This window comes from Gordionus sp. m RMFG-2023, chromosome 2 (genome assembly GCF_954871325.1).
Source record: "Gordionus sp. m RMFG-2023 chromosome 2, tfGorSpeb1-WG-v2, whole genome shotgun sequence".
Classification (NCBI taxonomy): Eukaryota; Metazoa; Nematomorpha; class Gordioida; order Chordodea; family Parachordodidae; genus Gordionus; species Gordionus sp. m RMFG-2023.
The window spans coordinates 27,910,876-27,936,128 of record NC_088776.1 but is presented as its reverse complement, the minus strand read 5'-3'; the positions used below and the strand labels follow the sequence as shown (position 1 = coordinate 27,936,128).

The 25,253-nt window shown below is 26.2% G+C and overlaps 1 protein-coding gene across 2 annotated transcripts in view; it reads left to right on the top strand.

The window, feature by feature from the left end:
* The window catches only part of LOC135923827 (phospholipase A2 group XV-like), a 51,159-nt gene extending 26,544 nt beyond the window's left edge, over positions 1-24,615 (top strand). The window contains exons 5-8 of one of the 2 annotated variants that reach the window (XM_065458785.1): positions 14,594-14,821; positions 14,878-15,069; positions 15,572-15,832; positions 23,751-24,615. In XM_065458785.1, coding sequence (XP_065314857.1) covers positions 14,594-14,821; positions 14,878-15,069; positions 15,572-15,832; positions 23,751-24,172 — 1,103 coding nt within the window. In that variant the 3' untranslated portion in view covers positions 24,173-24,615. The remainder of the gene's footprint in view (positions 1-14,593; positions 14,822-14,877; positions 15,070-15,571; positions 15,833-23,750) is intronic. The other variant, XM_065458784.1, reaches the window with a different exon arrangement.
* Positions 24,616-25,253: the final 638 nt, after the last annotated feature.

The following is a 25,253-nucleotide window of genomic DNA, read 5'->3' as shown; positions in this document are numbered from 1 at the left end:
AATGTGTTTACAATTTATTTAACGGGCCTATATATGAGGCTCTGGTGAAGAGTTAGCTAATAAAAATATGTCTATTTCTTCTTTTAAGTTAGGCTTCTAAGAGAACTTAAAGTTTGCACAAATTACACTTCCCCGCTCGATCTCGGGTGATATAGCAAGATTAAAATTGTTTTATTAGTGAGTTATTACAAAATTTTAAATGTTTTTCCTTGGGTTCATTATAAATCTAGATTGCTAATCTTTCAAATTATTTGGTTAAGCACTATATTCCCGTACTATTTGTTGGAACTGATTAAATTTATCTCTGTTATTTACAATAACTATAAATAACATAGTTTTCCTTGAAATGATCCTGCAAAATCAAGGTGTAGTTATATCAGTGGTTTTCCCACATTAACCTGGATTTATCGGTTTGGGGGAATTTCCTTATCTTTGATATACGTTACATGTCCCTATAAAGTTCTTAATATCGTTATTCCCTGCTGGCCACCATACATGTTACTAGGGGCCCCTACAACGGGGGGGGTCCGAAGCAACTGCTTCAGTAAATTTGAGTGGTGGTACTTTTTTTTTTAAATTTTTTTATTTTAATAAAAAAAAATTTTTTTTTACATCCATTATGATCATGTGATTTCTGGTTTATAAATGTTATAATAAGACCCCCCTCCCCACCACTTAATTTTTAATTTAATATATTGACGGAAATTTTGGTCGATGTTTAGTAAATTTTATTAAATATCTCGTAACCAAGCCTTCTGGGGGAACAGGCAACAAGAAGGCAATATGATGGCCCTTATTAAGCTTATTGCAGATTCTGAACCTATAATAAAAATGCATATACAGCAAAATGAAGAAAGAAAAAAGGATAAAAAAAATAAGGGATTAAAAACGAAATTATATTCAAACCTATTATCATAACATAAACATTCTCATTGAAACCATGAAAAATATGGTTATAAAAAAAATTCAAAATGAGATTACATTTAACAGGTGCTTTTCAATCATAGTTGATGGCACATACGATGTTTCGAAATCAGAAGCAATAGCTTTGATAGTAAGATATGTTGAAAATAGTGAGACGCCGAAGCCTGTTGAAAGACTGATTGACATATATTGTACGGGAAATACCACAGGTCTCGATATAAAGCATAATATAATATCCAAACTTGGCTCGATGAATTTACCCCTTGAATATCTAGTTGGGCAAAGTTATTATGGCGCCTCAAACATGAGTGGAAGAATCAATGGTGTGCAAGCCTTGATTAGAGCAGAGGCGCCAAAGGCAGCTTTTATTTGGTGTTATTGTCATCGATTAAATTTAATAGTTGTTCAATTATGCCAATTAATTAAAGAACTTCGAAATGTTCTAGGAATACTAGATGAGATTTATGTCTATTTTAATGGTGTAAAAAGATATGAGGTACTCAAAAAATTTCAGTGTAATGATCTGAAAAAATCGCAACGATTTCTACGCGTCAAGAATACCACTCGGTAATAGTTCCTTATTTATTTAAATTTTAAATGTTTTTTTTTATTTAGAAGCTGGCTATCGTCATATAAAGCTATTGTAAATTTTTTCTTGAGGGTAGCTTTAACAAATTTAAAGGATTCTGAAGATCCTGCCACTTCCACTATGGCTAGTGCTATAGTCTTTAGAATAGAAAAATTTGTTTTTATCTTATCACTTTGTGTTTTGGATAAAATATTGTTGATAACAAGTTTGGCTTGTACAAAATTGCAAACCATTTCGAAGGATATAGGGTATGCAATAAATCAAATTCAATTGGCAAAAGATTGCTTGATTAATTTGAGAAGTATAATATAAATTATGTCTTAATTATTTTTTAATATAACACTGAATTTTTGGATGTTTTTTCAAAGGCGCAAGATTTTATGAAGGAGAGAAATCTACCTTTTGATTTTGAAAGTTCTAGACTTCAAACATTACAATCCAAAAAGGAGAGGTATATATACTTTCATCATTAAATATAGAAATTTTTTTTAGCTTTAAAATAGGTTTTTTTTATGCTGCACTCGATTTAATTATTATGCAGTTTAACGAAAGATTTAATGATGATTCAATGAAATTTTTACATCAAACATCATTTTTACGCCAAAGGGAATGGCAGAAAAATCAATTATTAAAGAAGATATCGAGGATATCTGTGAATTTTACAATTTAAATTCAAGTCAAATTTTCGAAGAAATGTTGAAGTTTAGAAATATTTATAAGATGGCCAAAATGGGGAATGTAATTATTACTCCTGACCTAGAGGTTCAAGAATCTAAAGATTTGTCAGATTCTGAGAATTGTAAATTTATATTAAAATATTTTTACCAATACATTATTTAGCTTCTTCTGATGATGATGATAATTCAGGGACTTACGATTCATATTGGAAAAACTATTCATTTATTTTACCTTATCGTTTACTTTTAAATTTTTCTGCTTTCCCTAATTTAAGAATTTTATGTAAATATTTATTAACCATTCCCACAGCCTCATATACTGCCGAAAGAGTCATGAGTAAAATTAAATTAATTAAAACAAGACTGCGCCATACCATGAAAGATTCTTTTCTCAATAATTTAACCATATTATCAATGGGAAATTTTTTATTTAAACAATTAAATACTGATGAAATTATAAATTCTTTCGCTTTCTCTTCCCCTAATTTATCTAAATTATTAATTTAAAAATAATATTTATAAAGTTATATTTTTTGCATTTTATTTATGTTATATATTAAAAATTGATGCAATAAAAATTATTATTTATGGGTGTCATAATTATCATTTTTTCGAAGGGGGGGGATACTTTTCATGGGGGTATTCTGCTTCATTCGCTCAAAAAGTGTAGGGGCCACTGCATGTTACAGGGCAAATGTTTTCATACTTTTCCCGTATGGCGTGTTAATATAGATGCTTGTATTATTTTTTGAACGATTCCTAATCCTTTTTTCAAGTAAAATTTTAATATATCTTCTAGCCAACCGCCTGCTACATATTTGACCACTCTTGACAAAATTGGATCCCTTTCTGTTTCTTTCTTAACTTCTATATTTTTATATATAGCTTTTAATTTTTCATATACCACATTGTTGATATCAGGCAATCGTTCCCATTCACTTATTGATTCATAAGATAATCGTAGTCATGATAGCATGTCGCAATTTCCATGTTTCTTGACTCCTCTTAATAATGAATAATCGAAATTAGCTAGAAATAAGAGTTGTTAAAAGATATTTTTCAAATATATCTAGATACTAATACATGGTCTAAAATGTATTTATGTACAGATTTATCTTCAAAAAATGTATCTGTATCTTTATAAATCTTACAAATGAACATAGATACAGATTTAATTTTTAATTTTCTCAAGTATACATTTGTATTATAATTATGAGGTGTGCATAATGCCTAATTTAGGATTCTATTGTTTTAAAATTCAAATTTTGAGGTAAGCTAAAAAAAAATTATGAGTTGATATTATAAATAATAATTTTTAGATTTTAGTAATATAACACTCATTTTTATCATTGTGGCATCCCCCCTTTCTCTAAATATTACACCAAAGAGCCTTTCTACTAAGTAACTTGAAGGCAGAGTGGTTATATATTTTATGAATAACAATTTTATTTTTGGGATAATCTTTAAATATATGAAAATCCCGATACTCATTTATAAAAAATCATTCAAAATTTGATGTGTCAAAATTTATTATTATTCATATCCTCTATGAGGTGCTGGTACAATGTTTTGAAGTAGGGGCCAGGGTTAAGTAATTAACGGCTTAACAATGTTAAAGCTAATAACTTTCTAAGGCCTTTAGCATAAAGGCCTTAAATTTGCTAAGAAGATATATTTTTATATTTTATCTTTTGGAAAACTTTCTTGATTTGACATATTTTGACAAAAAACCGTTTTTACCCAAAATTTTAAAAATCACTCTCTAATTTATTTTGTTTTACCAAAATATTTTATGATTTTTTAGAGTCATGGCTACAAAATAAAATTTAAAGGAAGTCAATAGCTTAACTAGAAGTCAAGCAATAACGATTTATATAATATATCACCTTGGGGAAGGTTGTTATGGGTAAAACGGTTAAAATGTTCTGTCTGATTAAAGTTGAAGATAATTTTTTTATAACGTCTACATTATATTAAAAGATATTTTTGAGCAAAAAGGAACATTAAATAGTTTTTGTTATTTAGAATAAAATTTTAAAAATAATTGAAATGTACGATATGCCTAAAATGTACACTCAAAATGTGCTATTTTTAATAAAATATTTAACTTTCCCATATTGTATTGATTTGTTTATAAAGTTAAGTTCAATTTTATTTTTATCACTTTACCCTGGTGCTTAACCATTTTACACGGGATATGGGGTTAACACAAATTGATCATAACTCCTAAAGTGTTATAGGTAGAGAGCTATACCTTTTTATTTTATAGACAAGGGATTGGCTACATATAAATTTATAATTTTTTCTGTTTTTTTTAAAAAATATTTTGATAAAAATGTAAAATAGCAATCGTTTAACCCCGGTCTCCCCTTATGCTTAATGAAATTTGGATAATTTATGTAAGACATGGTAAACATTTCCTGAAATTTTTTTTGGCTTTATTTTGTAGAGATTATTTTAAAATAAGCTTTATAAATAAATAGGCCTAGTAAATTCAATATTTGAATCCGTTCATAATGGGTTGATTATTTGTTCATCATTACTAGTAGTGGTAATCATTTAAAAATTTAATATTAAATATAATTTATAGTTTATTATTATATCGTCATCATTCATTCCATAAAATAAAATTTGCTTAGTTTATTTTTGTTATGAAATAAATTCGGATATAATATTTTATGAATTGAATTCAAATGTTTTTAATATTAAAAAACGTAAAATAAAATTTTACCAAATGTATTAAAAAATATATCTAAAAACAAAATGTTTTTATAAAATAGTATCTAGATGCAGGTAGGGGAGACGGGGGTTAGGTAAACTCCGGGGCTTGGCAAACCACTTAATCTCATTTTAAAATTAAATACAACAGAAGGTTAAAATTTTATCAATATAGTTTTTATTAGTTTACATCTATAGACAAAAAATCTTTTGAAATAATTAATTATTAAAAATATAAAATTTTGATGAAATTTTCAAAAGATTTTTACATGACAGAATTTTAATTTTTATTAAGGCTGTGTCCTAAATTAAAAAAAAAATTCTTAAAAATTTTGCAAAATGCAAAACTTTTTTGAGTTTTGAGAGATACGAAACATGTCCCGACTCCCGAATCATACATTTAGTTTCAATTTAAAATATATAAAATGTTTGAGATGTGAATGATTTACTAATTCTATATTTTATATTATTTGAAGATAATCATCTTCATGAGTGCCAAATTTAAACACTTATATAAATCCTCAGAAACTAATATTACTAATACTATACAAATTGTTAAGGCTGACTGCTTATTACAAAATATTATTATTGATATTGAGGGCAATCATTGTACACAAATTAATTATGAAACCCTTATTCCAAAATTTTTATATACATTTATTTTTTAGTTACCATTACTTTTAAATTTGTGTAAGTTATAGCATTTATTTATAAATATTCAATAAAAAGTGTTGTTTTGATTTGATTTGTATTAATTTAAGGAAGACTGCTAAAATGACTTAAATCACATTTTATAAAAATTTATTAAGCATAATAATTTTTATTATAAAGAATATACAAAATTATAAATATGAAGGGAAATTTCATTTTAAATTCAAAAATTTGTATCTGATTGACTATCATTTAACATATCTTGAATATGAAAATAATATACAAAATTATAAATATGAAGGGAAATTTCATTTTAAATTCAAAAATTTGTATCTGATTGACTATCATTTAACATATCTTGTATGTTTGGCTCTAAATCCTAAGATATAGAATATTATATAGTACTAATTTAATGTTATAATATGTTGTTTTTTAACTAGTTTATAATTTATATTGTTTGACGATATTCGCTTAGTGATGTGTTTTTCTTATATTGCCATTTATATATTTTTTTCCTTTGTTTATACGATATTCGTTTATAAGTGATATGTTTTTCTTATATTACGATTTATATTTTTATTTGTTCACTTATACCGAGCCTGTTTTGATTTCATCCTCAAAACTGGTTCTAACCAGTTTTCGAGATGGACGAGGACATGGAATGCATATTGAATTATTATTGTTTGATTGAAAAAGAGGGCTATATAAAGACCTCGGAAAATGAATTGTGGATGAAATATTATTTTGTTTTGCTGCTTATGATATTGAATGAAATGGATGTTTTACTGATTGATTCCCTATTAAAATAATATTCGTGTTTCATTAATTTCCCGTCTCAGTTCCTGTGATTCCATGACGAAAATGATATCCAAATTCGGTCCCCCTGTCCCGATTATCCACCATCCCTTACCTCCGAACTCGGACAATATCTTCCTCTCCCCAACGGTGGGACCTGTCTGTCCAACTACAACATAATACTTGTGATGATATTTGTACATTTAACATATCTTGGATGTTTGGCTCATAATCTTAAAATATAGATTATTATATAGTTCTAATTTCATGTTATAATACATGCGGAATTGTACAACCCGTTACTGGTTAACGGTGCATATATGCACCACCTCCTATATACCTTATTTTAACATAGTAGTTTTTATTTTAAAAAATAATAAAAAAGATTTTTATATAGTTCAGACATTGTACTTCAAAACTGGAAAAGAAAAATATGAAAAAAATATTTTTTTATGTCCCTAAGAAACCCTCAAACTTTGCGAATTTATGAGGTCTAAAATGTAAAATTTTCTAAGTGATCTCACAAGCATATTATAAAATTATTTCGATGAAAACTAGTGTGTATATATTCTTTATAGATATATCAATATTTATCAATCATTTTTGAATTTTTAAATAATTAAAATTTTTATAGATAACCACACCACATAAAGTTGACTGGTGCATATATGCACCGTTAACCATCTAGCAGTATAAATTATTTAAAAAAATTCAAACAAATGAAATTTAACATAATGAATTATAATTTTTTATATTATACTTAAAACCACTACCATCACTAAGGTGGTGGGAGGAGGGGTGGGTGGCTCGAGCCCCCTAAGAATTTTTTTAAAAAAATTTTATACCCAAAAAAAGACCTTTTGAAAATAATTAAAAAAAAATTTTTAGCCCCCTGAGATTAAATCGAATAATATATTGTTCCTATTATAATTTTTTATCCCGATCAAATTATATGAAATTATTAGGTTCATAAATATTCAAAAGTTTAAAATTATTTTTAGCCTCTTCCTTTCTGAAGATTTTATTTTATTTATATAAAATATTATGCACTTGTTTTGTCAATTCAATCAAAATTATCAAAATAATAGATGACTAATAAAAAAATCAAGATTCTACGAAAATAATTTGTCTAGATATTTAATTTTTAATAAATTTTTTTAATGAAACGTTTTCTAACAATTGAACAAGCGCTTGCTCAACTTTTTGAAGAGGAACCAATTGAAGAAAGAGATATGGTTATAATTCCGCCAAACCCCTCTGCAGTTAGTGATGAAGAAGATTTCGATGAAAATGACTTAACAAATGTCGGAGTTTTGCCTTCAGATACAGCTGGAGAATTGAAGATTCATAATTCAGTCGATGACGACCTTCCAGAACCATATTCTACAAGAAGCTATTCTCGAATTTCTCACAATTTAAAATGGAGAAAAACGGATGCAATATATTCTTCAAGCCCTTTCGATGGAGAAAAGGAAGATGTAATAAAACTTGAAAATGATTTACATGGTCCATCAGATATATTTTCTTTAATTTCGACAAAGATTTATATTCCCTAATTGTAGAACAAAGTAATATTTATGTAAACAAATGAATAGACCTAACATATGCATAACCATCCAAGATATTCAGAGATTTATTGGAATTCTATTATTTACTGGATATCATTCTCTCCCACAAGAAAGAATGTACTGGTCTAATGATAGCGATATTTCTATTCCAATAATCCGGGATAAAATGACCCAATTACAATTTCGAAATTTGAAATATAATATCCATTTGGCAGACAATACTAAAATAGATATACATGATAGATTTTATAAAGTTAGGCCTTATATTAATATATTGAATAATAAATTTCAGCAATTTGGAATTTTCAAACATCATTTATCAATAGATGAACAGATGATACCATATCGAGGAAGACATTCTTGCAAAATGTTCATAAAAGGAAAACCAATTAGATTTGGATACAAGTCTTGGATATTGGCTTCTTCCGACGGTTACGTATTCTCATTTGATATATATCAAGGAAAAAGCGAAAATAAATATGAATATAGATTAGGTGGAAATGTAATCATAAAATTATTAAAGGCATTGCAAAAACCAAATTATCATAAAATATATTTTGATAATTTCTTTACATCATTTAAACTCTTGTCATACTTAAAACAAATGGGATATTTTGCAACTGGAACTGTGAGGGACAATAGAATAGAGCATTGCCCAGTTGAATCTATAAAGGTTGTAGCAAAAAAAGATAGAGGATATTATGATTATAGGTTTGAAAAATTAAACGAAATATTTGTAGTTCGTTGGAATGATAATTCGATGGTGACCGTTGCATCGACATGCCACACTATCTCTTTGCTTTCTAATGTTTCAAGGTATTCTAAGAAAATATCTTCTAAAATAAAAATTCCTCAGCCAAATATGGTAACTGCTTATAACAAACACATGGGTGGAGTTGATCTATGTGATAATCTAATATCTACATATAGAATAAAAATAAGAGGAAAAAAATGGTGGTGGCCAATATTCACCAATTTTATTGATGTAGCTTTGGTAAATTCATGGAAAATCTGGAAATTCGTGAATCGAGATGACAAGAAGAGTTTGCTTGCATTTAGACGAGAAGTTACTAACTACCTCCTTCGAACGCCAGTAAAAATTGAAAAAATTACAAGTACAGGTCACGCCAGCCAGTTTGCATTACAGTGTGAAAACCCTATTGATTCATCTGGACATTATTTATCCAAAATTATAGATGGAAAAAGACGAAGATGCAGATATTGCCATACGCACTCAAGATATATGTGTCAAACATGTCAAATCGCACTCCATATTAAGTGTTTCAAGAATTTTCATAATATATAAACATTTTCTCCTTTTTATTATAAATTACAAAAAAAGAATAAAGATATTTGTTGTTTTTTGATCTTATAGTATTTTATATAATTTTTATCTTTTTTAACCTCTTAATGGTTAACGGTGCATATATGCACCAGGCTAGATTTTCTATTTAGGATTATTTTTTTTGGCTGATTTTTTTAGAATATCATATTTGAGCATTAATCAATATAATTTGAAAAAATTGAGCATTTTTATCCACTAGAAAAATCTTGACCATTAATGGGTTAATAGCATCCTTAGATTGTTTCAAACTGAAACTTGCTTCAGTGTGCTTACATATATCCTCCACATTTTCTTTTAGCCAGTAAAAATCTTCAACAAATTTAAGTGCTTGTTGTTCATCATAGCATCACCTGAACCTAAAATATAAAATAATATTTATATAATCTCTTTCCATTTGACTTTACTTGCAGCTGTATCTCTATATTTATGGTCACTATTACACCACAAATATCTATAAGGTCTTATATTTTCCATCAATTGAAATTCGTTCGCCATTTTTATTCACGCAATTTGCAAAAGTTTAATGATAAAAAGATTAAAGTTTTACGAATCGTAAAATTTTTAAGAATCACATAATTTGCCCAAAATCGAAAAAATCATTTAGGCCATCATTTTAATTTTCCATTAAAAATGACTTATATTATATTTTTCGCTAGATTCGCGCAAATTGCGCGATACAATTTTTGATATTTAGGACACAGCCTAAAATATATAATCATTTACATGTAAATTAAATTTTATAGCAAAGTTTAAACACTCGTCTTTAATTTGGGAAAGTTTTATGAGTATTTATAAACCATGCACCTCAATTATGGCAGATAATGGAGAAAATTTCAAAATCTTGAAAAGCAATTTTATGGCTGTTTTTATTGGTATTTAGGATTTATGCTAAGAAATCACAATTTCTCCTTAAGATCCTTATTTTTTTTATGCCCAAAAAGTTTATTAAATTAATCAAAATTAAGTTTCAATTTTTATATATAATTATTAATTTATATGTATTATGATATTTTTGAACAATAAAATTATTCTATACGTATCATTATTAATAAATAAAAATTCATTTCAATTTATTATGGCCCTAAAAACATTAATGGTTTAGGAAGCCCCTTGAAATGGTTTGCCTCACCCCGCTATTGGGGCTTGCTGGACAAAATTTCCACTTTTACAAAAAATAAAAATTTTTTAAAATGGTTAAACTCTTATAAAACTTTATAAGGCATCTTTATAGAGTATAGTTTTTGGTATCTAATATATTATTTTTTGTATTATCTAAAAAAACCAGTATAGCCAATTTTGTAAAAATCGGTTCAACTAACCCCAGTCTCCCCTACAACATTTTTTTTTATCTAAATACTTTAAAACAATTCTGAAAAATTTTGACTATTAACCTGGGAGATATCATTCATATTTTTTATAGAACTTAAGATATTAGTGCTATATTTATTGATTACAATACTTATTTACCAATCCCTTATAGCCCTTGTCGAATGAATGCTTTAAATTGATAATCTTTGATTTTTATTAAATCAGACAATAAAATATTAATAAATTAGTTTTCGTTTCTTTACTACTGTTTTTTTATTTTCGACTTAACTGAAAAATGAATCAATAAAATTTTTTATCGCATTTTTCTATTTTCATTTATTCTTATTTTTAATTATGTAACGAAGAACTTTTTGTAACGGTTACATGTTCTAAATTAAGGTAACATAAGCCATAGTTTTTTTATGTGACTATGCTAACTTAGTTGTTATATTTTATAATCGTTAACTTTTATTTAGTAACGTGCCCAACTCTGGTTGTGTGCATATTTTAGCATCAAAGAGTCTCATAGAATCATATTAAGCATTGAATATTTTCATTAACCTGATTATTAAATCTTTGTAAATACGGGCTAATAAAGACAATTCATGTCGTAATTTGTCACTGAATACATTTTCTAATTGTGAAACTCTCTTAAGGGTCAGAAATACCTTAGATATTTATTTCATCAAAATTCTTCGGATACAAATATTGCACATTCTCTCACCAAAAATCTTATGATTGTTAAATTAAACTATTTATAATTTGATCAATTGTAAGGAAGAAATGCTTTAAAAATATAGAAATAATTCGGACTTTCATCTTTGCATTTATCACTATACATACTCTTTGTTAGACTTATTCGGGTTTTTAGCATTTCATTTTGTATTCAAATATTATCTGGCAATTTTAAATCAGGAATATTTTTATTTAAATATGTAGCTATTTTTAGCTTCATTTTGAATGGAGGTAAACGTTATAAAATACAGACTTGGCATCTTCATTCATTTCCCAAGTTGATAAATCTCTAAATTTTTAGTTTGAAGATATAATGAGAGCCGCCCCATTATTTTAAAAAAATTATAAAGGATTTAACATTTAAATTGCTCAGATTCTCAATTAAAGATTTAGCCAATGATAAGGTTGGATTTTGCCTTATAAAGATCGGGTGTAAGACTTTATCATATAACTTACTATCTAAGGTCTTTTTCACGTGCCCACCATCTGTTTTACCTATTTTCGCCAAGATCAGCTGCTTTCTTGTACTATATATTTGCAAACTAATAGTTTGCTACCTATCTCCCTTTTATAATATTAAATTCCAAATTTTAACTAAAACAGCATTAATAATTTATTAATTTGCCTTAACATAAAATTATTAGAGAATTTCTTCCCTTGAATTTTTTATTTATCAGGAAGTTTCAGCTTTCCTTTTCTACTTTTGCTCCTGAAAAAAGCCTTTTCTAAATGATGTCTAAGTATTTTATCCTTTTTGATATGATTTTTACCATCTCAAGGAAATTCCCTTGTTTTAAATTTTCAATTTCAAATTTGATAAGTGTTTCATTATGGTTTGTTCCTCTGTAGGGTTTGTTTGCTTAACTGTATTATCTCAAATATGCATAATGTTACATGGATATTATTGCATTCATTATTTTAAAGCTAATTGAAATCTATTTAAATAATAAATTATAAAAATAAATCATAAAAATATAAATCAAACAAATTTGACTTTCATTTAAACTAACATTCATTTCTCTCTTGAAAAAAAACCCATAAAATAGCAATATCTAAATGATAATCCTCAAAAAATGTATTAATATGATCTAAATGCTAAAAAAGGAAATATTACTTTTATATAAAATATTATCATAAGAGGAAAGTCATAACTTATATGTATTTTTTTCTGATAAACCTCTTTTTTTCATTTTTTTTACTGATCGACCTCAAAAATCGACATTCTCGCGGCCTCTTGGGCAAAATGCCCACTTAGTTTTATGGCCAGTCTGTAAAAAGCCATTCTTTTGCGTCTTCTTTTACGATTATTTTTTTTCTTTAACACTTCATAGCATAGGTAGGACTAGGCAAACCACAATCATTTACTCAAAATTCTTTCTATATTTTTGTCTAGATCTTTTAGTAGTTTAATATTTTTAGGTAATATGCAAAATTATTTTTCATTTTATTAGGTAGTTCATGAGTTATAATGGTTTTTTGGAGCTTGAGGTCTGCATAGACCCCACCTGGTCATCTGTTTTAGCATCGATATACCAAGCATATAAACACTTTTACACATCAATCAATTTTATCTATATATTTTTTTTATATCATAGTGATATTTAAAATATGTAACTTTTTTGACTCTTTTGGCAATATCTGTCTAAAATCTTAAAATAACAGTAAAGTCACTTTTATTAGAGTTTATTTAATATATGTTTTAAATCTGAAAGCGTTACAAATAAATTTAATTCGGAGATATAGCATATCTAAATTCCGAAGGAATTCCATCTATAATTTTATGTTATTTTTTTTACCTGTGCTACGAAGGATTGATTTCTCTACGCTTAGATTAAATAAATCGTCGAATTTTTCTTTATAATTTATTCTCAATTTCATTAGTTTCCCATATTCTTGCTTTATCAATTATATGTTTTAAAATATTGAAATATTTTTTTTTAATATTATCTCTAAAATTTTTCCCACAAAAATTATCACGTTTTTTATTTTTAAAATTATCACATTTATTTTAGAATTTTTATAAGTTTTAAAATAATATTTGTCTTGTAAACGTATGTGCAGTAATAAACTCAACGTTTTAATATTTAACAACGATACAGCCTCTCCAGTTTACTAAATGTACAATATTAATAAATTTTATTTCAAATTTGTTTATAACATGTTATACTCTCATTTTTTTGTCTTCCACCCCCTTCCTTTTTTCCTATTTTATACCCATTTCCCTGCAACCGACACAGTGGATAAATGTCATTTTAAATCTTTAAATCCACATTTATAGCAAGCTAAGAATTTTATTTTACATATCGCTTTCACGTGATTTTCTCCCACAGTACTTACACCTTCATCCTTTAAAAATGACCGTTTTCATTTGATTTATATTTTCTATTTTGCAACTTTCCATGTTAGGTTTTCGGTATATAATTATTTAATAACGAAATTATTAACCCTGTTATAAATGTATCTAGTTACACAGTATTTATTTGTTCTCCAAATTGGAAATATTTTTATTATGATTTTAGCCGAACTCTGATTTGTTTTAACTTAATATTTTTTTAAGGATGCCAATTATTTCTTGAAATTTTTGAGAATGTGTCAAATTATATATAATATTATATGCTTCCGAACCAATGTTTGCTAATAATGTTTATTTTTTAAAAAATTTTCTTCAGTAATATTCATATTTTTAACTTCCTATTTTGAATCTTATCACTGTATCATTAACTACACCATATTTTATTTAAACTTAATAACTAAAAACAGTTCTGATATTATAAAACAAAAGTTACCCTGCCCAGACCTTTATTTAAATGTTTCTCTGGCCCTGCTTAGCTTGATACTTTTTTTTTACTAATTTCCCTGCCCGACTCATTTTTACTAAAATGAGGCTCGATTCGCCCGTTATAAAATTACGATAAATAAGGCCCAGCTTAAATTTTATGGAAACTCGGCCTAGATAGCCATATAAGAAAGATATAAGAGCCTTAATTAACATTGGGGAAAAAATATATGTAGATAATAAAAATGTGATGGCTGAAAAATTTTTTTCAAATAAATTAACCTATCGGGGCGGCCTTTTCGTAAAATTTTAACGGGCCTGCAAATTTTTTAAAAAATATAATGGGCCGGGCTGGGTAAAATATTTAATAGACCGGACAACTTTTGCAATTTTTTTATCGGCACAGGCTTTGCTGATCTCTTATAGTGAGTAAGAAAAGTGATGTGGCGAAAGAGACATAAATTGTTATTTGATATTTAATTAAACAATATTTTTAACATTGAATAGTTGAAAATGTGGAAATGATGCATAATATGAAGACTCTTATTGAAGAAATGTATAATAGTAATGGTAAATTGCCTGTCGTTATAATATGTCATAGTATGGGATGCTCTTATACAAAGTATTTTTTGCAAACTCAAAGTTTAATATGGAAAAAAACTTTTTTGAAAGCTTGGGTAACACTCTCTGCTCCGTGGGCTGGGACTGTAAAGGCCTTAAAAATTTACGCATCAGGTAGATTCATCTCCAATACTATTTTTTAATTATATTACAATTATTTTTAAAATTAGGTGATAATTTAGACGCGTATCCATTGAATGCTTTAAAAATAAGAGACTGCCAGAGAACATTTCCTAGCTTATCCTGGCTGTTACCTCATGTTGGATATTGGCAGCCGAATCAAACTTTAATATCCACCCCACTAAAAAACTATTCTCTGGATAATATAGAAACCTTTTTCTTTGACTTGGGACTACCTAATGGTTTTATTTAATTTATACAACACTAATTTTAACTAAATCTAAATTTAAAATGATGCATAAGATTATGTAGCAAATTTATCAGTTGGTTTTAAAATTCAAATAGCATATATACATTACTTTTCTATTCTATTTATTTTTATAATGTTACATTAAAAACAATTATTTGTTGAAGCCAAGAATGGCTTACAAATTTAGGTATATAGGATTTGCTTAACTTTAATTTTTCACTAGAATTTTTAACTTTGTTATGAAATCGTTGAATTTAAGGATATCTCTAATTTTTATCTTAAACTCCATTAATATTAAATTTTGTTTTTGATTATCTTTTATCGATTCTCTTATGCTAAATATCATCCTTTGAGTTTGGGGATGCATAATGCTTCACGTAATCAATTATCTTTTCAAAAATATCTTGTCTGACTTTTTAGATGATATGGATTTGAGTAATATCATTGTTTTTTTAATACAAAATCACGAAATAATAAAATATTTTTTAATATAGCTTATGAAATGTGGTTTGATAATAAAAACTTGATGGACTTGATGGATTATAATGGCTCACATCATCATAATTCTGATAAAAGTATAGGAGTCATGTTACATTGCCTACATGGTATATCTGTACCTACCCCAGAACTACTAAAATGGAACAAACCTCAAGATTTTCCTGATAAACAACCTTTAATTTTACAGGGCGATGGTGATGGGTCGGTTAATTTAAGAAGCCTTTCTGCTTGCTTAAATTTTTACGGATCTAGACATGGTATACATAATTTTTTTGTAAAATAAATTTTAAGGTATATATTATGTATTTAAAGTAATATATACTTAATTCTAATCTTAATCCAAATGGCGTTAGCGTTTATCTATTCTTCATATTTATTAACCATTTTAGATTTTGTAATTATATCACTAAAATAAGTCATATTCTACGATAAAATCAAAAAAGACCTTAGAATATAAACCCCCAGAAAATATTTCGTTAACCCCCCCCCCTCCCTCCCCAATTAAAAAACTTATCGAATACTCATTAAAAAAACTTCAAGAAGGTCAGAAAAAACTTACGAAAATTATGAATACTTTTATACGTAAAACAAATCACACGGATTTCATACTTAAATGTTCTCATTTTAAAAGACCATTTTATTTATCATTAGAGCCGGAACTGGTGTGGTTATGGCAATATTTAATATTTATTTAATATTACCGATATTAGTACAGGATAAGAAATCACAGAGAACTTAGGTTTAGTGGTTTTAGAGGTAGATAAACAGGATATACTTAAGCCTTAGCCATTACACAAATAAAATTACGGATATGTATTTTAGGTTTGAATGATTACTTATAGAAGTTGAAGAAGACAAATTTGTTTTGTGAGAACAAATTTTGCCCTCACACTGTACGTTCCTTTTATATCTTTTAGAACCTGTAAATGTTTGTCATCCACAGCTTAAGACAATGGAAATGCAACCCCTGCTAATCTCTTGTTGACATCTGATATAATAGCTGAAATGAGAACCCAAACCCTCGATATTTCGCTGAACCCAAATCCGAACCCTTTTTTAAAATTTAGGGTACAGGGTTCAAGCTTTAAAAAAATTTTATTTTAAACTTTCATTTTATTTATTTTAAATTATGTTAAAAATAATATAATATAAAGAACATTATGGCAATACTAATTAAAATAAATTTTAAAAAAAATGATGTTTCTGTTATTTTAACTAATTTTAATAAGTCATTATATTTCTGGTCTCCGAACCCTGAATCCGAACTGGGTTCAGATATTTTTCACTGAATCCAAACCCGAACCCATTTTTTTAGAAGGAGGGTTATATCCCTGGAAATGAGATGGCAAATAAATCTTGTTTTAAAAACTTTTTTATTTAAACATATTTTAATATAATTTTACTAATTTCATATCAAAATTCTCATTTTTTAAGTAATAATATAATAATTATCAAAGAATATCCAGCCAAAATTTATTATATGATATTATGATAATTTCATGATTGAGTTTATATGAATAATGTTGAAGTTTCTCAACGATCGGGTAAATATGAATTTGATTGCCATAAAGATAATAAAAATCATGATATGGAGATAAAGAAAATTCTATATTCTGATGCTCAATAAAAATTGATATGCTTATTTTTATTATACAGTCCATTCCATTCCCCTTGGTTTATAAATATCTTTATATTTATTTATGGATTAATTGATCGATCATATAAATATAAGATAGCGATATCTTCTGCCATATCTAGTTTCCCTCGTTGAAATCCTCGCAGATGTAATTCGTTGCCCTAATTAAAAGAGACAAAGGTAAAACGACGTTAATCTCGCAATTATGGGTAAGAATGTTAAGTTACTAGGTAATGCTGACATAAATTTGGCCAGTTTAATCAACTCAACGCCTTCTAGAGCATCGCCATTGATGGCGTTAGAGGATCAATGTAAGAAAAATCCTAGGTTATGATTCGCCTTTTTCCAAGGGTTCAATGTAGATCTATCTGGCCGTTTGCCATCGGGCCATAGTCCACTGGGCTCAATGGTTGATAAAATACCGGCAGATTTTAAGGCTCTGACTATAGTGTTATTGGACCTTGAGTGTCCGAGGAATTAATCTCGGCACGATTGGCCTATAGCGTGACTAACATAACTCATATTTGCTTAACATCTGGTCAAAATATTTACATGTGAAGGCTTCGAGAAATTCGTAATTCCTTGCGGAGGTGGAGAAAAAGAGTAGTGAATGGTTCTGGGGTTGGTTTTTCTATTTCGTTTCCTAAAAGCATTTATTTAAACAGTAGATTACAATCCATTTAATTTGGATAAACATATATGGTGTGAAAACCTAAGAATATACTTACTTGAATGAATCAGTAACAATTGACGATAAAATTTGTATTATCTGCTATATAAAATTACATGCTCCAACCAGTATCATATTTCCTTCAACATTAATATTTCATGAGGAATATATTAATGATGCTGCTTTGGAACTTATTCATTACCATTAATGGTCCAGACACCAATTAAGAAGAAACGCTTAAACTAATAAAGATATCCTATTCAAAAAAATTGAAAATTCAGTAAAAAATTAATAAAATGTTTTGAAAACATGAATGTAAAATCTTTTTTTTTTATTAAGCATTTGAAAAATAAATTTTAACACATTCTCAGAAATTGACGGTTTTATCTTCTTGGACCCTAAAATCTAAAAGAATTTTCCACGAGTGAATTCAGGGCAAGAATGTGTCTATCCAATCCATATATTATAAAACCTGTGTTTTTTAAGATTATATTGTGGTTCCATGTCAATTCATCGAAACTTTTATTGAAATGAAATGAGAATATAAAATGAAAATGGATTTCTTTTATTTGATGTTTTTTAAATAAAATAATGATATGCTACTATTGTAATATTATTTTTGTTATAATTTATTAGTGATTTTCACGACCAAAATTTTAAACAAAAAATATTTTTTGAAGTTCAAAAAAATTTTTGAACATATTTTGATAGATATTTTAAATCTTTTTGTAAGGCTGTGCCGATATTAAATATCGGATCGGTTCGGTACCGATATTTAGCGTTTTCCGAAAATATCGGATCGGACCGATACCTGTAAAAACCCGATCCGATTTTTTTACTTTTCTTTTTTTTGTTATTTTATGTTATGTATATTTATTTTACATTATTATAATATTTTCTAAAAAACATTTTTAAATTTAATTTCTTTTTTTTTAAAATTATTTTTTTATAAAAATAGAAAGGAACACCCAAAGTTTTATTTATTTTAAATCTTTTTAAATAACGCCAATTTTTTTATTTATACTTTAAATAAAAGAATTATTTTAAATATGGTATCTGAATTATGAAAATATTTTACAAAAGACAAAGATAATTTTGCAAAATGCGTTATCTGCGGAATCATCAGAGTCTGCCTTCAGTACGGCAGGAGATATAGATAGTCCATATCGTAGAAGCTTATTCCCAGAAAATCTGGAGGCTCTCATATTTATTAAAAAATTTAATATATTATAATTTTATATATTAAATATTACAATTTTATAATTCATACGAATATAAAATGGATATATTAAATATATTTTTTTTTATTATAGTTTTAATTGTAGAAATAAAAAAATTAAATTAAATTCATAATTCGATTTTTTGCATAAAAAATATTGATTTCTTAATTACATTTGGTTCAAACGGAGGTGATTAAAAATCAGTATAAATATCGGATCGGTGAAAAATATGTGGATCGGCACAGCCCTACTTCTTTGTAAATAAATCTTTTTAGAGGAATTCTTTTGTGAATTTTATTATATACTTATTTTGGCCCATTTACGTCAAAAAAAGTTTAAAAATAATGATTATGATAATTGTCACTTATCTAGGGTACATCTTCACTGAATAAACATGCTAGCAATACTTATTTTAACCCATTTTGGTCAAAAAACTTTAAAATAACGGTTATTACAATTGTCACTTTTCAATGGTACATCTTCATGAAATTTTAATTTAGCATGTTTACAATCTATATTTTTACCCATTTGCAACAAAAAAAATTCACAAAACTTTATAAACAACGATTATGACAACTGTAACTTATATCTATGGTACATCTTCACTGAAATTTTATTTTAACATGTAACATTTTTTATTTTTGCCCATTTACGTCAAAAAAATGTAAAAAACTTTAAAAATAACAATTATGACAATTGTCGCTTTTATATGGTACATCCTAATTGAAGTTTTAATGTAACATGTTAAAAATACATAATTTATATTAGCGTCAAAAAAATCTAATATGTTTAAAAATACCGATTATGATAATTGCCATTTTTCCAAGGAACATCTTCATTGAATTTTATTTAACATCTTTACAATATAAATGATATTTTTAAAAAATAACGAATATGACAATTGTCACATTAAAATATTATCCTTAAAAAATCATATAAAATAAGATAAATAAGTTAAATATAAATATTTAAAAAAGAATTATTTAGAAAACCCACCTCTTTTAGTATACTTAAGAAATAGATAATTTTACAAAAATGATAAAAAAACTATTAAAGATTTCACCTAAAAATTGTTATATTTATAATAAATTTCACAAAAGAATTCTTCCAAAAAGATATATTACAAAGAAGATTTAAAATTTTTTATCAAAATATGTTCAAAAATTGAACTTCAAGAAATATTTTTTACTTAAAATCTTGGGCCTGAAAATCACTAATAAATTGTAACAAAAATAATATTACAATAGTAGCATATCAATTTTTATTAAAAAACATCAAATAATAAATAATATGTTGTTTTCCTTTAAATAGTTATTGTTTCGCGATAATGCGCTCGCGATAATGACTTCGCGCAAACATATTCGCTCTTTTAATAAGAATTTGCTATGATTATAAAATATACTATGTATCAATCTGTATTATCATTAATATTATTAAATATCATATTTAAAAAAAAATTCATATCACAACTCTCTGATGAAAAAGTTTTCTTAATTTATAATTTGATAGATTACTCACACTGATATGTAAATAAAATTTATTATAAAATATACTTTTGGAAAATATTGATTATTTTATCATAAATATTTATAATATTAGCCCTATCTTGTTTTCTTCTATATCTTACTTAAAATATATGGAATTTTTCTACTGATGAGTACTTGTTTTGATGTATTTATTATCATAAATTGTAAAATAATTACATTTTTAAAACAATCATAAATTATTATCTACCTTTTTCTTGATTCTGGCCAAAATGAGTTGCTTAAAAAATATAATATCTTGTTTTCTTATGATTATTTTTTTTCTTTCATTTTTTTTTCTTATTAATTTATAATATATATAACCAATTCCAATAATTATATTTTAAAATGGTAATTTAAATATTTTGTTTGAAAAATAAATTTCCTTGGGTTCTGATATAAGGCCTCTTATTTTACTACCTATATTTTTAAAATATTTTAAAGTTCCGTTGACATATGTCCAAGGGGGAAGAGATTGCAATTGGTAAAAAAAATGTAATTTGTTAATTTCGTATATTTAATTGTTTCTTTTCTCGGGTATATCAACCAGGTCAGAATTTACAGTTTTTGGAAATGAAGAGACGCATGTGAAGTCCCAAATTAAGGATTTACTTAAAGACCAGAAGTTAAAATCTGGCCTTAGGCCATCATTTGATGATAAATTAGCAGGATCCAGGATGCTTTGTAAGATGTCTCTCTTTTCAATACTGATATTTTACATTATGCATGTATGTAGTAGTACTATGTTACATCCAATTCGATGGCCTATGGCAAATCTTGATTGTTCATCTGATAAGAAATTACATAGGTTTTGTTAATGCTTCCAACCATTCATAACCACTAGTACACTCAGCATTTCGCAATAGTCGAATATATTCCAAAGGGGGTTTGATGAGAATATTTAAAAAAAAATTTAAATTAAAGATTCAAGAATTGATTAATGTTTTAAAACTGTGGGTAAAACTGCTACAGGGAGAGCTAAAGATATCCAAGCAGTCAAGCTCAAATTTAAAAGATTATCTTTGTGAGTGAAAGATATCATGGCGTTGTTCATCAAACGTAATGCCAAAAATGAAGAAAAAATATAAGATGGAATGGATATTAATCTAAACCTCCCTTTTTCTAGGATATTTGTTAAAAGCCCTAGTTAAAATTTCCAATTTTATATTTAAAAAATTCATAAAAACAATTATAATAATTTCATTTTTTAAAAAAAAGAAAGAAGATGTAAAAATATGTAAAGTATTTGGTAGAAATAAATATTTTTTAAAAAGAAAAATCTTTGATGTGAAGATATTTCTTTTAAAAATTTTTCAAGTTCTAAGATGGAATAATCTAATTCTCAGGGATGAAATATAGATATGTAGATGATAAAAATTTTTAGAATAATAGCACCTAATTGAGATCGAATATAAAATAATTATTATAATGTTATAAAAAAGGTGTCATAAAAGTGGGTGAACATGATTGATCTTTTACATAATACACTATTATCACTTCTTCATTTGAATCATTTACATGAGATAGTTGATATAATGAAAATACAATATAAGCTCATAATGTAAATCTGTATTTTATATTGGATAGAAATTTTTTTTCCCCTCAATGTAAAAATTCCATTTTAATACTTGGATGGTCTTTTAAAATCCCATAGTGTAAACGGACAAAATGTATCCTCTCTGGCTCTGTTCCTTCTACTCCTCTCTAAACAATCACCACTGCTCACTAATAAACCCAGAGATCCATTCCATTTATATTAACTCCTGAATATAAAGCAACATCAAACATTCCTTAATTTAATATTCCACGATTAAAATTTTTTTTAACATATTATTAGGAATCTACATATTTATTCTGAGTTCAATGATTTATCGTATATTATATTTTAAATTTTTTACACCACAATGCGCATAAAATTAAATTTTTTTATCCTCTATAACTTAAGAAAAATAGATTACATAATTTGAAAACATCAATAATTTTATTCAAATTTTGTTTAAAAACAAATTAAAAAAAACTTTAGATCGCAAACTTAACAAATTTTTATCTGCTAATATAAAAAAATATATTGTTATTTCTAATTTAAAGACATAAAAAAATAAATTTGTCCATTAAGATTCATCATAAAAACTTTAAAATATACTAATATATAAAATAAAAATCTGTAAATTATCAAAGAAAAAATAAAATTTTCATTTTATCATGCAAAAGAAGCTTCATTTATAACTACGCCAAATCCTTATGGGTTTTAAAAGATTCCAAAAAACACGGGAATTTGAGATTTCTAATCCTCACCTTGGCATTCTGAATCCTGAGAGATTCCATATCCCAAAACATGCTTTTATCAAAATAACAGTAATAATAATTTTTTTTTAAACATCTCAAAATAATAACGGAAAGTGATCCTAAAATGACTTTTGACTCATAGTCGGTATCTGCAAAATAAAATTAATGGAGATCAATTTTTTTATATTATATATGTTAGCGTCAATGTGTTTTTTCCTGCAATTTGTTATTTTTTCAACTTTAAATCATTTCTTGAGCGCGTTTTTTAAAATCAAAAATCGGATTTTACCGGAAATGTATTCTAGCATGTTTGAAATACCTATCACGAAAAACAAATGTAAATTATATTAGGTTAAAAACTTCATGGCGAAATTGCCTGACATTTATAGGGCAGGTATTCCAAATATGATAGAATACATTTCCTGTAAAATCAGATTTTCAAATTTAAAAGACGCCTCCTCTCAAAAAATTTATTTTACCCGAAGTAACATTTTACTAAAAGATTTAGGGATAATTTTAAGGGCTACAAATTAATATATAATTTTTGACTAGCATAAATATTTACCTAATAATTTGAGAAATAATTGAAGCTAGATAACGTATATTTGAACATTTTTAAGGCCAATATCTATGGATCTGTTTGAGCTAGTTCTTTAAAATTTGGATTATAATAAAATTTACACCATATATAACTATAATAACAAGTTTCATCCATTTAAATAGGATCGTCGAAAATACTTTTTTAGTTTATAGTGTTAATGGTATAGGTTGCATCTTTTATTTTGCTTTTTTAAATATTGATTAAAATCTATTTTATTATAAAATAATATAAATTTTTAGAGCATAAAAATTTGATTATTCACAAAACATTTCCTGGAGTTGAACATGTTCACATCTTATATAATAATGATATATTACAATACATTCAATATGTCGTAACGGACGGTTATAGCGGTTCAAATTTATCTGAAAAAATGGCTGCCAACTTTAATTTATCTAAAGATCAGGAACATATTAGTTCCTTATACTTTCCTTTGTGCCAGGCTTGTGACACAAACCTTAACCATCGAGACTTTAAAAGCCAAATAACTATAATTAATATTTATAAGGACAATTTACGTATTTATTCAACGCCGATATATATTAAAAGGGCATTTATATACATATGCCTACTTGTTTTAATCGTTTTAATATTTATCATAATTAATAAAGGCAATAACCACTTTTTAAACCAATATTACAATTCTTACGTTATTGTTTGAAATTAAACTTAACATTTACTATAGATTTTAATTTTTTAAACATAATTTATTTATATTATTGAAACATTTCAAATATAATTTACCATGTATATTAAGATTATTTATTTTATTTTTTTATTGTGCATTGAAGATATTAATCCTATCTTATCACCTATTTTTAATTCATATATATTTTTTATCTTGATTAGATATAAAATTCTAGGTATATAGATATTTTATATATTTTAATCATAACTTTTATAGTATTGCTAGTCTTCATATTGTTTAATTAATAAAAATTATTCTTATGACATCGAAATACATTTTTGTCAAATAAATGATTAATAAGTTTAAAATTGTATATCTTTTCGACTTGTAACTAATAAATTTTTTAAATATTTTATTTTTATATGCCAAATACTTAATGTAATATAATTGTGTACTTATCAAACCATTATTTTGAACATTAATTTTTAGCTATTTGTCATCGAAATAGTATTTATTTTATTAAACTAATCAGATTTCTGTTATATATTATTCAAGCGTTTATTTTACAAATTACTATGGATCAGGTAGGCAATAATTAGTTCCATAATTACAATTCTTTTTTTACAATTAGTAACCAGAGGCGGACTGGCCATAAGACCAATTGGGTATTTTGCCCTCGAGGCGCAAGATAATGTCTTTTTTTGAGGCCGATCAAAAAAATAAATGCCAATCAAAAAATTTATAATTTTAGTTATGAATATCAAATTCATATATATTTTATTTTTATTCATATTTTTTTTAACATATAGAGAATATCATATCGATACTTCTTGAGGGTTATCATTTAAGATATTTTTATTTATTGGTTTTTTTCAAAAAAAGCATTTTCGTTTAAATGAAAGTCAAGTTTTGATTAATTTACATTTTATGCATTATTTTATAATTCATTATTAAAATAGAATTCAATTGGCCATAGCTATTAATGCTGGTTCCAGATTAAATTAGGAATTTAATATAACAAAATTAGATAAATAACACGATTTAGTTTGTAAATATTTACTACACACCTCACAAGCCATCAACTTATCTTGGTCAATCAAATAAAAGAATGAAT